Raw genomic sequence first — 13,266 nt, forward strand, 5'->3', positions numbered from 1 at the left:
CAATAGCCTTGTTGAAGGTATTCTTTTGATGGCAGGAACTTTCATCTGGGTGAAAACCTAAGATCTATGATCGAGCGATGATGACGCTTGTGCACTGTTTTCTTTTTGGAAACGTCGTTTTTAGAGAATTTGGATTTAAGTTGTTTTCATGGTGGTATTTGTGTTGTTGATGTAAGAACTATAATACTAGCGGAACTTTTCTTTTTTTAAGCCTTTTCTTCTTCTTTGAATGTGTGCACTCATACTACCATGAGAGTATGACGTCGTTGCAAAGATAGGTGTAATTGGTATCTTCACATATTCTGAAAAAACTATCCATTTTTTTATTAGAGATTAATTTCCATGTAGTGAAGATCGATCCCTCAGGCAAACATACATGCGGATTTAATCTACATCGATCGAAGGAGAATGCGGTGCATGACGGGAACTGCTTCACTTTGCCACGTTCATAGCTTTGGCCGGATTCTATACTAGAATTTCTAGTCTACCTCTGCTGTACATCGTTCCATTTAGCAAACTATTTCATGCAAAGGCGGCACTTTTGTCTCTTGACGATGCTAGTAGATATAGCTGGCTAACTTCTGTACAGTCTTCCGTGCGACAGTGCAGGCATGGAGTGTGTTCGGCCATGTGACGATGGCGCGGTGTCGAGCTGGCTACACGCGGATGGGCGCGGGGGCGCGCAGGCGGCGGTCTTGCTGATCCATGGCCATCTGGCGCTGGTCGGACTCCTGGCGCTGGATGCGCAGGTGCTCGTGCTGCCTCCGGATGAAGCTCTCGGCGCGGTGCAGGAGCTCGTCATGCGCCATCACCACCAGCACATCCCTGGTGCGCCACCCCTGCTTCGCCGCAACTGGAGACGACGTCGCCGTTGCCGCGCTCGGGTGCGGTGGCGAGGGCGGGACCATCGACGCCGACTTCCGCATCTCTCTCCGCGCGGAGACGGCCTTGTCTGCCGCGCGCCGCATCCGTGGCAGCTCCTCGCCGCCCCACGTCTCGCTCTTCCGCACCGCCACCGGCCGCGCCGCGCCGCTCCGAACGATGGACAGCCACGCCGAGTCCATCGACACGTCGTTGGTGTCAGCGGGCTCGGACGCAGTCGCAGCGGCGGTGGCGGCTGTCGGCTTTTCCTCCTCGATGTGCTCGCTCTTGACGCCGGGCTTGACCACTGCCTCGACGGCTGCCGGCGGCTTGTCCTCTCCGGCTGACTTCCTGCGCACGCGGGGGCGCTCGGTCGGCCTCTTGGCAGTTCTTGCTTCCCGCGGCTGCCTCGTCGAGACCAGGACCGGCGCGCTGACGGCGTCGGGAGCGGCAGCAAAGGCGTCATGGTCCGACGATGGAAAGAGGGCATACATGGCATCGGATACGTCGCCGCCCGATGAGGATGATGCGGCCGGTCCGGTGCGCTGGCGATGGGAGAAAACGAAGAGGCAGACGATGATGACGTTCGCGGTGATCCAGAGGAAGGAAGTGGACGAAAGGACGTCGGTGGGGAGATGCGCGGTGGAGACGAACGAGGACGCCCCCGCCGTGGCCGCCAGGAAGGCCACGACGACGGCGACTATCGTCGCCTTGACGAGGAGGGAGCAGCTCATCTCTCCGGTTACAGGAACTGCGAGCGAGAGGGAGATGGTGGCTACTGGCTAGATAGCTGTGTAAGGAGGAGGGGGGCAATGGATGGATGGGTTCAGTCGTTTATATAAGCAAGCTGATCAAGGCGGCATGGAGTCGTCGCGACTAGTGACACTTCTCTGAAAAGCATAAAGCGAACGCTCGAGATATTTTTCTATTTCTCAATCACAGCTAATTTCCAAAATAAAAGTTTGCTAAACGTAGTGAACTTTGGGGCATGCCTCCAAAGGGCTCAACTCTCACTTAGTCACATAGTTCCAATTCATGCACAAGAGCATCTCCAGCCGCGTCCCCAAAAGCGTCCCCCAAAGGGATTTGGGGCGCGCCGGACAGAAAATGCGTTCCAGCCGCGTCCCCCAAAGCCCTTTTTTGTCCGGCGCAGCCCGATACGGTGTCCGGCGCTCCGAGCCCGTCCCCATCCCCAGGGGACGCACCGGGGACGCCGGACACAACGAAAAGCGAGGCGAACCGACGCGGGCCCGACCCGTCAGCGGCACAGGAAGGCTAAAACCCCGTCGCCTACCTTTGGTCAAGCGACGTTAATGGCGTCCCTGTTTTCCCAAGCGACGCAGGGACGCGTCTCGTCGTGCATGGCCGCGTGGCCTTCCGCGCCGGAGTTATTGTGTGCAACCACCCGCTGCCGCCGCTGTTTTAAGACGCCCTGCAGTTCTCGCCGCTCATAATCCTTCTCGTCGCCGCCGCCTCCCCCCTCTCAGATCTTCTCCTCGCCGCTCAAAAAATGTCGAGCTCGTCCTCCCGCAAGATCGCCGCGGCGAACGGCTTCGGCCGCGGCAGCCCTCACCGTGGCGGAGGCGTGGGCGCCGTACCACGCCCGGTATGCGGCCCCGCCGGACATGCGGCCGCCAGCGGCGGCGGGCCGGGAAGATGGCCGTGAACGGCATTGGCGTTCCGCCGCCGCCGGAGCCGCGCACGGAGCAATGGTGGGACGCCGTCAAGGCCCGTCGGGCTCAACTCACCGCCCAGGAGCGGTTGGATCCGACGTGGGCGGTCGACAACAACGACGCTCGGTGGACGACGTACTTCAAGGCGAAGTACGACATCGAGATGCGCAGCACCGACAACCTCGTCGGCGGCCCCAATAGCTGGAACAAGGACGGTCGCGCCCTCGTTCGGGGCGTTCCGGGCGCACCCTCGACAACGTCATCCGCGGCATCCGCAACGGCGCTCCAAGGCCGGAGATGCCGCCGCCGCCGCCGCCGTCTCCTCAATGGCAGCCGAGGAGGACGACGTACTCGTCCTCCTCGCACTCTTCTTCCTCGGGACCGGCGCGATCGACGCCGTCCTCGTCTTACCGGTCGGCGCCGTACACCGTTCCCAAACGGGGGGTGAAGGAGGAGCCGGCGACGCCCGTCAACACGAGGTGTGGCGGCAGCGGCAGCCGGCGGCAGCAAGGGTGGCACGGCGGCGCCCTCCTCATCCCGAAGCCGAAGGTGAAGGAGGAGCCGGAGGAAGCGTCGCAGGCGGCGCTGCTGGCGGAGTACGAGCGGCAGCAGCGTCTCATCGCCAGCAGCGACGACCCCGAGGACTGCCCAGGGCTGCGGGCGGCGTTCTTGGCGTCCATGGACGACAAGGACGCTCGGAGGGGCGACCTCGACGCGGCGATCGCCATGTCCATCCGCGACTCCGGCAAGCCGCTGGTGGACCTCACCGACGACGGCGAGGCAGGACCAAGCGGCTTGGTGAAGGACGAGCCCGTCGACGAGCGCGTCAAGCAGGAGATCGTCACCGACGAGATGTACAACTTCCAGCAGTACTACGACGCCTCCGGCCGCCGCAAGTGGTTCTAGATTAGGTTTAGTTTAAAGTTAGTCAAATTTCGTTCGAATCTATGTAAGTTTGGACGAATCTAATCGAATCTAGTTAAGTTTAAAATTTGCGAAATTTTGTTTGGGGGACGCGACTGGGGAGCGACGTCCCCCAAACGCTCAATCCGGCGCGGTTTGGGGGATGGTTTGGGGGGACACGGCTGGAGATGCTCTAACTTGTACTTCCAGCGCCAGGAAGCTGGAGCAAGGGCCACTAATGCATAACACATACTCAATGATTGAGATATTTTTTCTCAGCTGCAAGCCTGCAACCTACTTCCAGCGCCAGGAAGCTGGAGCAAGGGGCCACTAATGCATAACACGCACTCAATGATTGAGATATTTTTTCTCAGCTGCAACATACTTCCAGCGCCAGGAAGCTGGAGCAAGGGCCACTAATGCAGCCTAGAAACCCGTACCAGCGCTGCATGTCCGCGCGCATAAGGGCATCTCCAACGGAGCGACATGATCGAAAATGCGTCTAGTATCCGCTCCAATGAGACGACGCATAGTGACCGGGCTGTTCGTAGCGACGATAACATCGTCCAAAGATGCGGCAGGTTTGCGTCTCTGCAGACGTTGGGGTCTTCTGTCGGTCCTCGCACGGGCCCGCCTGCAAGCGGCACATATGCTTCGTCTTCCGCGGCATAACTTACAGACGGTGCACTGCAGTTTTTCAGGGCCGCGTTAATGGCGCGCCTTGGCTTCCGCGAGCGTGCGCTGGTGGGCGGCGTCATAGTGGCAGAACATTGAAGGTGAAATGGTGTCCGAGTCTATTAAATGTTCGCAGCCGCGTCCATTTTCTCGACCACACCATTGCCATAGTCCACCATATCCACCCGACTGACGCCATGGGGAATAAATGTTGGCCGTTCCGCAAGATCAAGAACGACCTCGAGGCTAGCGGCTCGCGGTCCGACAAGAAGCCGCGGGCCAGGCGGTACGTCCACATCGAATTTGCACGCCGCCTCTCGGAGGAAAACTGGACGGTGGCATGGCCGGACGCAAACCTGCCTGGAGGAGGCTGGTACCTCAACTCCAGGCGCGTGCGTGTTCCCCCGTGCCACGTGAGGGCCGAGAGCGCCGTGACGAGGTGCGCCGCTGCCGAGCGATCTTGCCGGCCGATATTCGAGAAGATCCGGCGTACGCGCTAAACTCCTACAACTGGATCTCTTTCGGGACGTAGGAGTTCGACACGCGCCGGCAAGCTGGATACCTCGGCGACCTCGACTGCGAGATCGCCGCGGAAGAAGAGGAGAACGGTGACTAGGACGAGGACGCAGACGAGGACGCGGAGCTTACAGACAACGAGCACGACGACGGTGGGCCGGCGTGGGATCCGCAGACCCAGCCGCCGGACATTAGCGAGGACGAGGCCATTTCCATGACACTGTCCAATAGAGAGCTCGACGAGCTCAACGAGCTCGCTATGTGGGACGGGTTCACAATCCAGCTTCACGGGTCGGCGCTCCGGCTGCTGCTCCTTTAACGGTCTGGGATCCGTGACCATTTTCACCACAGCCTCCTGCGCTGCTGACAACCTGGCCGCAGTTGCCGCAGAAACCGCTAGAGATGTTCCAAGCAGGAGTATTGGCGCACTATCATGTTTATACTTTGATTTTGTTTCCCCTAATTTAGTAATTTTACATTAAACCCGGTGGATATATACACTTCCCCTAGTGCAGTATAAAGGCTGCTGGCTTGATGTTGTACACACAACGTGTGCTTAATTAAGGGGTGGCACAATCAACAACCTAGTAATATCTAGGAACTTGAAATTAATAATACAAGTGGTAGGACATGTTTAATTAAGCTGTGACCTTGGTGCAGTCATGACTCAAGAGCAGTAGGCCGGGAGTATTAGAAAAGAGAACACAAGTGGCACAGCAGCAGCATTAGCCATAGTTGATACGGCGCGGGGTCCGGTCGATCTCCCGACGGCCAGTCCAACACCATTATCAGCCACCTGCAGCTTGCATCATGTTTGAACACAACGCATACACACTCGCCGTGTTTTGCCTATGAATTTCTCGAAGACTAGCGATCACTTACCCAATTGAACTAGTCTTCCATCGCTTGTATTGTACTAGACACAACTGTATTTTTTTAGTATTTACCATCAGAAAATGAAACACGCGTGCATGATTGAGGTGGAAATGGGACACTACTCATACGTCAGTGGCATGACGAGGTGTCCCTAGGCATTTGGTTGGTTGAAAACCCCGTATTATTATTACCACTGATTTCTTCGCAAGTGGTAGCCTTGTGGCAAAGCACAGCTACCCGTGCGTCGGTGACTTGACTGGCTTGGGGAGCTTTTTCTGCATCGGAGAAGCGCACTTCAACGTTGGCATCCTGTGCTTCATCTTCTATCAACATTTTCTTTCAATATTGTATGTAGATATGTCTGAATCTACAACAACTAGTATGAAATGGAGTGGTAGCATCGCTGGTGACGATCAGAGCGAAGATTGAGGAGGAGCATCACATATGGCGGCTAGCCAAGCTCTTCCGTGGAACCGCCTTTGACTTCCCGAGCCGGTTCCCACACCGTGGCACTGTGAAGAGTGGGCTAGCTGGGTGTTTGGGAAGAGATGCCACCTTTTGTTGGCAGGCAATGTTCAAAGTTGTAGATGTTTTTTGGCATTTATTCTATATATGATTGATAGATCTCTCAGGATGTATTCTCGAAAATAAATGTTGTCAACACAGCTTTCGAATAGATTTATAGCAAATAATTTCTGTTCAAGATGTCATTCCACAATAGAAATAGTTTCAGCAATACTACTTTCTGTTTTAAAACAAATGAAAGACTTCCCACCTTTGCATTAATTTTAAAAATAGAGTTGTCCTGACGTCCTGTTAATTAACAAAAACCGACAAAAACTAGGTTTCAGTACTAGTGCTACTCCCTGCGACCAATAAAAGTGATCTTATATCTATTAAATTTTAGATATATCTCGTTTGATAAAAATGTCTAGATACATTTAAATTTTAATAAATCCAGAATAACATTCAAAGGATAGAGGAAGTATTATTAATATAGGCAAAACAGTATTTCTCGAAGGGCCTTAGGCCGATCTTTATTAAGATAGGAGAAAAAGTACAGCAGGCTCCGAGCTGGAGCGACAAATAGAGGGAAGACGAGAACATGACAGGCCTAGTCTTCGCCAAACGCTCTAACGAGAATACAAGGCGAACTGCACTCAACAGAAAGGCTAAGGTTGTAGATCTACTCTTCCGGGACAGCGATCAGGCCAGCATGCCGCCACATCGCAATATCATCCCTAATGCCCTGAAAAACCTCTTGCACAGAGTGCTTCGCTCCTTCAAAAATCCTTGAGTTCCTCTCTTTCCATATTCTCCAGTAAGCAAGGATTACGACTGTGTCAAAATCGCGCCTCCGCACCTTGGGCACTTGTTTCCTAGCCAGCAGCCACCAGTCTTCTGTGTTTGCAAAGTTTTGGCCGGGTACGGGGATCCTGACGGATGCCCATGACCTGATCTTGCGCCAAACCTTGGTGGTGAACCTGCATTGGATGAACAGGTGGGCACAGGTCTCGTCCTCCGACTGGCACAGCTGGCAGGTGGTGGAGTTTGGCCATCCACGGCATTGGAGATTATCCGCCGTCAGACACCTCCCGTGTACGATGAGCCACATGAAGAATTTGCACCGGGCTGGGGTCCTCGACTTCCAAATCGGTCTTGCGCAGGGAAAACACTTGTTGGCTGCAAAGAAAAGGGAGTATGCGCTGCTGGTGGAGGATGTGCCGTCGCTAGAGTGGAAAAACAGTATTTCAACAGGATAACGCCTGATGTGTTCATATATACATTGATTCGACTGTGTAAGTTTAACACACGTATGCTCCAAGGAACATGCCACTAGTAGAAAATGGAGCATCCATCTAAGCCTTTGGTACTGGTTCCCTTACGAACCGGTGCCAAAGGGGTCTTTTGCACCGGTTTGGGGGCTCGGGCGGGCGAGGAGCTCTGGCACCGGTTCGTGAGGGGATTTCGTACCGGTTCGTTGTCTTCGGCCAGAATTACAGGCGCGTGTGGGGCTAGGGTTGGACCTTTCGTACCGGTTCGTAACATGAACTGGTACCAAAGGGTGCCACCATATCATCACATCGCGAGCCCATCCCTGGCTCCTTCATCTCATTTTTCTCTTCTTCCTCTCACACTCTAAATTTTTTACACCTCTCACACTCCAACAAATCTCTATTTTTTCTCCACCATTTTAACAAGATTAAGGGCATACATCTATCCAAGGGTTAGCAATATCATCCTTTCTTCCGGCATTCCTAATTTAGCTCATTTCTTTGGTAGTTTTAACTCGTACTATTTTTCTAGTGCTAGCAAGGTGTTCGATGAAATGCGTAAGTTAGGGATTTTATTTTTTTATATGCAATTTGAGCTGAAATTATGGTATGTTTTGTAGGTTTTAATTAGTACCATCCCCGTCCTCACCGCCGTCGATCGCGAGCGTTGTCCCCTAGCTGGCACCGTACCACCTCGGTGAGCCTCTTCTTTTTTATAAAAAATTTAGTTTTATGTGATGAACTTGAATATTAATTAAGTTGGTCACTCATATATCCATGAAGTTGTGTAAGTAATGATTTTTGATATACATATATAATGCAGATGAGTAGACAATGGATGTACGGTGACCGGTGCCATCCCCACTTCATTAATGGCATGCATTATTTTCTCAACGTGGTTGAGGCAAACAGGCAGTCGAATGGTTTCATCTATTATCCATGTAGTTCCTGTAAGAATATGAAGGATTACTCTACCTCAAAGATCATTCACGTCCACCTGCTGGAGAACGGTTTCATGCCCAGCTATAATTGTTGGACCAAGCACGGAGAAAGAGAGGTTATATTGGAAGACAACGAAGAAGAAGAGGATAGTGACAACTATCCTATATTCACTGAAGACGGTGATAGTAGAATGGGGGAAGACGAAGCTGAAGAAGAGCCCATTTTTGATGAGCCGATTTTTGATGACCCGGATGACGATTTGGGTCGGGCCATTCTTGATGCGAAGATAACTGCGGAAGTACAAAGGAGAGGTTGAAGTTGGAGAAAATGTTAGAGGATCACAACAAACTGTTGTACCCAAATTGCGAAAATGGCCAGAAAAAGCTGGGTACCACGCTTGAATTGCTGCAATGGAAGGCAGAGAATGGTACTTCTGACAAGGGATTTGAAAAGTTGCTGAAAATAATAAAGAAGATGCTTCCAGGGGAGAACGTATTGCCCTCTAGTACGTACGAAGCAAAGAAGGTTGTCTGCCCTCTAGGATTAGAGGTGCAGAAGATACATGCATGCATCAACGGCTGCATCCTCTACCGCAAGGAGTACGAGAATTTGAATGCATGCCCGGTATGTAGTGCATTGAGGTATAAGATCGTGCGAGATGACCCCGGCGATGTTGAGGGCGAGTCCAACCCCAGGAAGAGGGTTCCTCGCGAAGGTGATGTGGTATGCTCCTATAATACCACGGTTGAAACGTTTGTTCCGTAACAAAGAGCATGCCAAGTTGTTGCGATGGCACAAAGAGAACCGTAAGAAAGATGTGATGCTGAGACACCCGCCGACGGGTCGCAAGTGGAGAAAAATCGACAACGAATTCAAGTCATTTTCAGATGACGCAAGGAACTTAAGATTTGGTCTAAGTACGGATGGCTTTAATCCTTTCGGGGAGCAGAGCTCCACCATAGCACCTGGCCAGTGACTCTATGTATCTATAACCTTCCTCCTTGGTTGTGCATGAAGCGGAAGTTCATTATGATGCCAGTGCTCATCCAGGGCCCAAAGCAACCCGGCAACGACATTGATGTGTACCTGTGGCCATTGGTTGAAGAACTTTTAGAGTTGTGGCGTGAAGAAGGTGTACCTGTGTGTGATGATCACGAACAAAAGGAATTTAACCTACGAGCGTTGTTATTTGTAACCATCAATGATTGACCTGCTCTTGGTAACATTTCAGGGCAGTCAAACAAGGGATACAATGCATGCACACATTGTTTAGGTGAGACTGACAAGTAAATATTTGGGAAACAAGAATGTGTACCGGGGCATCGTCGATTTCTTCCAAAACAACATCACGTAAGAAAGAGAGGAAAGCATTTCGGAGGTGAGGCAGATAACCGAACGAAGCCTACCCGCCCTACTGGGGAAGTTATATATGATATGGTCAAGGATTTAAAAGTGATCTTCGGAAAGGGTCCTGGCGGACAATCTGTTCCGCATGATGTTGACGGACACGTACCCATGTGGAAGAAGAAGTCGATATTTTGGGAGCTACCCTACTCGGAAATTCTTAGAGGTTCACTCGCAATCGACGTGATGCACGTGACGAAAAATCTTTGCGTGAACCTGCTAAACTTATTGGGCGTGTATGGGAAGACAAAAGATACACCGGATGCACGGCAGGACCAGCAAAGTATCCACGAAGGAAACAACCTGAATCCAGAGAAGTATCAAGGTCCTGCCAGCTACGCTCTTACCAAAGAGGAGAAGGATATCTTTTTTGAAGTCCTGAGTAGCATCAAGGTCCCGTCTGGCTTCTCGTCGAATATAAAGGGAATAATAAACATGTAAGAGAAAAAATTTCAAAACCTAAAGTCTCATGACTGCCACGTGATTATGACACAATTACTTCCGGTTGCATTGAGGGGGCTTCTGCCGAAAAATGTTCGAGTACCCATTGTGAAGCTATGTGTGTTGCTCAATGCAATTTCTCAGAAGGTGATCAATCCACTTACTCTACAAAATTTACAGAAGGATGGGGTACAATGTCTAGTCAGCTTCGAGTTTGTGTTCCCACCATCCTTCTTCAATATTATGACACATCTCCTAGTTCTCCTAGTCGAAGAGATTGGCGTTCTCGGTCCTGTATTTCTACACAACATGTTCCCCTTTGAGAGATTCATGGGAGTCTTAAAGAAGTACGTTCATAACCGTGCTAGGCCAGAAGGAAGCATCTCCAAGGGCTATGGAACAGAGGAGGTCATTGAGTTTTGTGTTGACTTTATTCCTGACCTTAAGCCGGTCGGTGTTCCTGAATCGCGCTATGAGGGGAGACTGCGTGGAAAAGGCACGCTAGGAAAGAAAGCAACAACGTGTATGGATGGACATTCTTTCACTCAAGCACACTACACAGTTCTACATAATTCCATCTTGGTGGCTCCGTACAAAGAGGAACACAAGGATATCTTACGCTCTAAATACCCGGAGCAACGTGAAGATTGGATTGATGGAGAACACATGAAGACTTTCGGCGGTTGGTTGCAAACACGTCTCATGAATGTCACTGATGATGAGCAGCTGTACTTGTTGGCCAAGCAACCATCTTCGACTATATCGACTTTTCAAGGGTACGAGATTAATGGGAACACATTTTACACTTTCGCCCAAGACAAAACGAGCACCAACCAAAACAGTGGTGTCCGCTTTGATGCAGAAGATGGCAATGGGAACAAGGTCACTGATGTCTACGGGTGCTTCTATTCTTGTAGACAGTGTTGGGCCTCCAAGAGCAGAGGTTTGTAGAACATCAGCAAGTTTCCCTTAAGTGGATCACCCAAGGTTTATCGAACTCAGGGAGGAAGAGGTCAAAGATATCCCTCTCAAGCAACCCTGCAATCACGATACAAGAAGTCTCTTGTGTCCCCAACACACCTAATACACTTGTCAGATGTATAGGTGCAATAGTTCGGCGAAGAGATAGTGAAATACAAGTAATATGGATGTATATGAGTGGTAATAGCAATCTGAATAAAATATGGCAGCGAGTAAACATGCAACAGAACAGTAAGTAAACGGAGATTCGATGTTTGGAAACAAGGCCTAGGGATCATACTTTCACTAGTGTACACTCTCAACTTTGATCACATAATAAAACCACTCTACACTATTTTGTTGGATGATGAACACCACTAATTGCGTAGGGCTACAAGAGCACCTCAATGCCGGAGTTAACAAGCTCCACAACATTCGATGTTCATATTTAAATAACCTTAGAGTGCATGATAGATCATTGCAATTACACCAAGTACTAACATAGCATGCACACTCGTCACCATCACACTATGAAGGAGGAATAGATCACATCAATACTATCATAGCAATAATTAACTTCATAATCTACAAGAGATTACAATCATAACCTACGCCAAGTACTACACGATGCACACACTATCACCATTACACCATGGAGGAGGAATAGACTACTTTAATAACATCACTAGAGTAACACATAGATGAATTGTGATACAAAACTCATATGAATCTCAATCATGTAAGGCAGCTCATGAGATCATTGTATTGAAGTACATAGGAGAGAGATCAACCACATAGCTACCGGTACAACCCTTAGCCTCGATGGAGAACTACTCCCTCCTCATGGGAGACAGCAGCGTTGATGAAGATGGTGGTGGTGTCGATGGAGGAGCCTTCCGGGGGCACTTCCCCGTCCCGGCGGCGTGCCGGAACAGAGACTCCTGTCCCCCAGATCTTGGCTTCGCGATGGCGGCGGCTCTGGATGGTTTCTCGTACTGTGGCTTTTCCGTATCGAGGTTTTAGGTCGAGGAGGCTTAAATAGGCGAAGAGGCGGAGTAAGAGGGCTGACGGGGCAGTGACACAATAGGGGGGCGCGGCCCAGGCCCTGGCCGCGCCGCCCTATCATCTGGGCCCACCAGGGCTCCCCTCTGGTGGCTCTCGGGTGTTCTGGAAGCTTCGTGGAAAAATAGGATGCTGGGCATTGATTTCGTCCGATTCCGAGAATATTTCCTTACTAGGATTTCTGAAACCAAAAACAGCAGAAAACAGCAACTGGCCCTTCGGCATCTCGTCAATAGGTTAGTTCCGGAAAACGCATAAATATGACATATAGTGTGTATAAAACATGTAGGTATTGTCATAAAACAAGCATGGAACATAAGAAATTATCGATACGTTTGAGACGTATCAAGCATCCCCAAGCTTAGTTCCTACTCGCCCTCGAGTAGGTAAACGATAACAAGGATAATTTCTGAAGTGACATGCTATCATAATCTTGATCAATACTATTGTAAAGCATATGTAATGAATGCAGCGATTCGAAGCAATGGTAAAGACAATGAGTAAACAAATGAATCATATAGCAAAGACTTTTCATGAATAATACTTTCAAGACAAGCATCAATAAGACTTGCATAAGAGTTAACTCATAAAGCAATAAATTCATAGTAGAAAGCTTTGAAGCAACACAAAGGATGATTAAGTTTCAGCGGTTGCTTTCAACTTCAACATATATATCTCATGGATAATTGTCAACATAAAGCAATATAACAAGTGCAATAAGTAAACATGTAAGAATCAATGCACAGTTGACACAAGTGTTTGCTTCTAAGATAGAAGGAATAGGTAAACTGACTCAACATAAAGTAAAAGAATGGCCCTTCGCAGAGGGAAGCATGGATTAAATCATGTGCTAGAGCTTTTTAAGTTTTGAAATCATATAGAAAGCATAAAACTAAAGTTTTGAGAGGTGTTTGTTGTTGTCAACGAATGGTAGTGGGCACTCTAACCCCCTTGTCAAACAGACTTTCAAAGAGCGATGATACGTCTCCGACGTATCGATAATTTCTTATGTTCTATGCCATATTATTGATGATACCTACATGTTTTATGCACACTTTATGTCATATTCGTGCATTTTCTCGGAACTAACCTATTAACAAGATGCCGAAGTGCCGGTTGTTGTTTTCTCGCTGTTTTTGGTTTCCGTAAATCCTAGTAAAGAAATATTTTCGAATCGG

At 49.9% G+C, this 13,266-nt stretch overlaps 1 protein-coding gene across 1 annotated transcript; it reads right to left on the minus strand.

The window, feature by feature from the left end:
• Positions 1-324: 324 nt before the first annotated feature.
• Positions 325-1,595, minus strand: LOC124650019. Its single transcript, XM_047189586.1, has one exon. It carries the CDS (start codon positions 1,593-1,595, stop codon positions 657-659), a length of 939 nt encoding a protein of 312 aa, XP_047045542.1. The 3' UTR covers positions 325-656.
• Positions 1,596-13,266: the final 11,671 nt, after the last annotated feature.

Source organism: Lolium rigidum, chromosome 4, assembly GCF_022539505.1.
Source record: "Lolium rigidum isolate FL_2022 chromosome 4, APGP_CSIRO_Lrig_0.1, whole genome shotgun sequence".
In the NCBI taxonomy this organism is placed as follows: domain Eukaryota; kingdom Viridiplantae; phylum Streptophyta; class Magnoliopsida; order Poales; family Poaceae; genus Lolium; species Lolium rigidum.

Bases quoted from the DNA above. Each gene is read 5' to 3' on its own strand.
- LOC124650019 (XM_047189586.1), bottom strand. From the start codon at position 1,595: ATGAGCTGCTCCCTCCTCGTCAAGGCGACGATAGTCGCCGTCGTCGTG.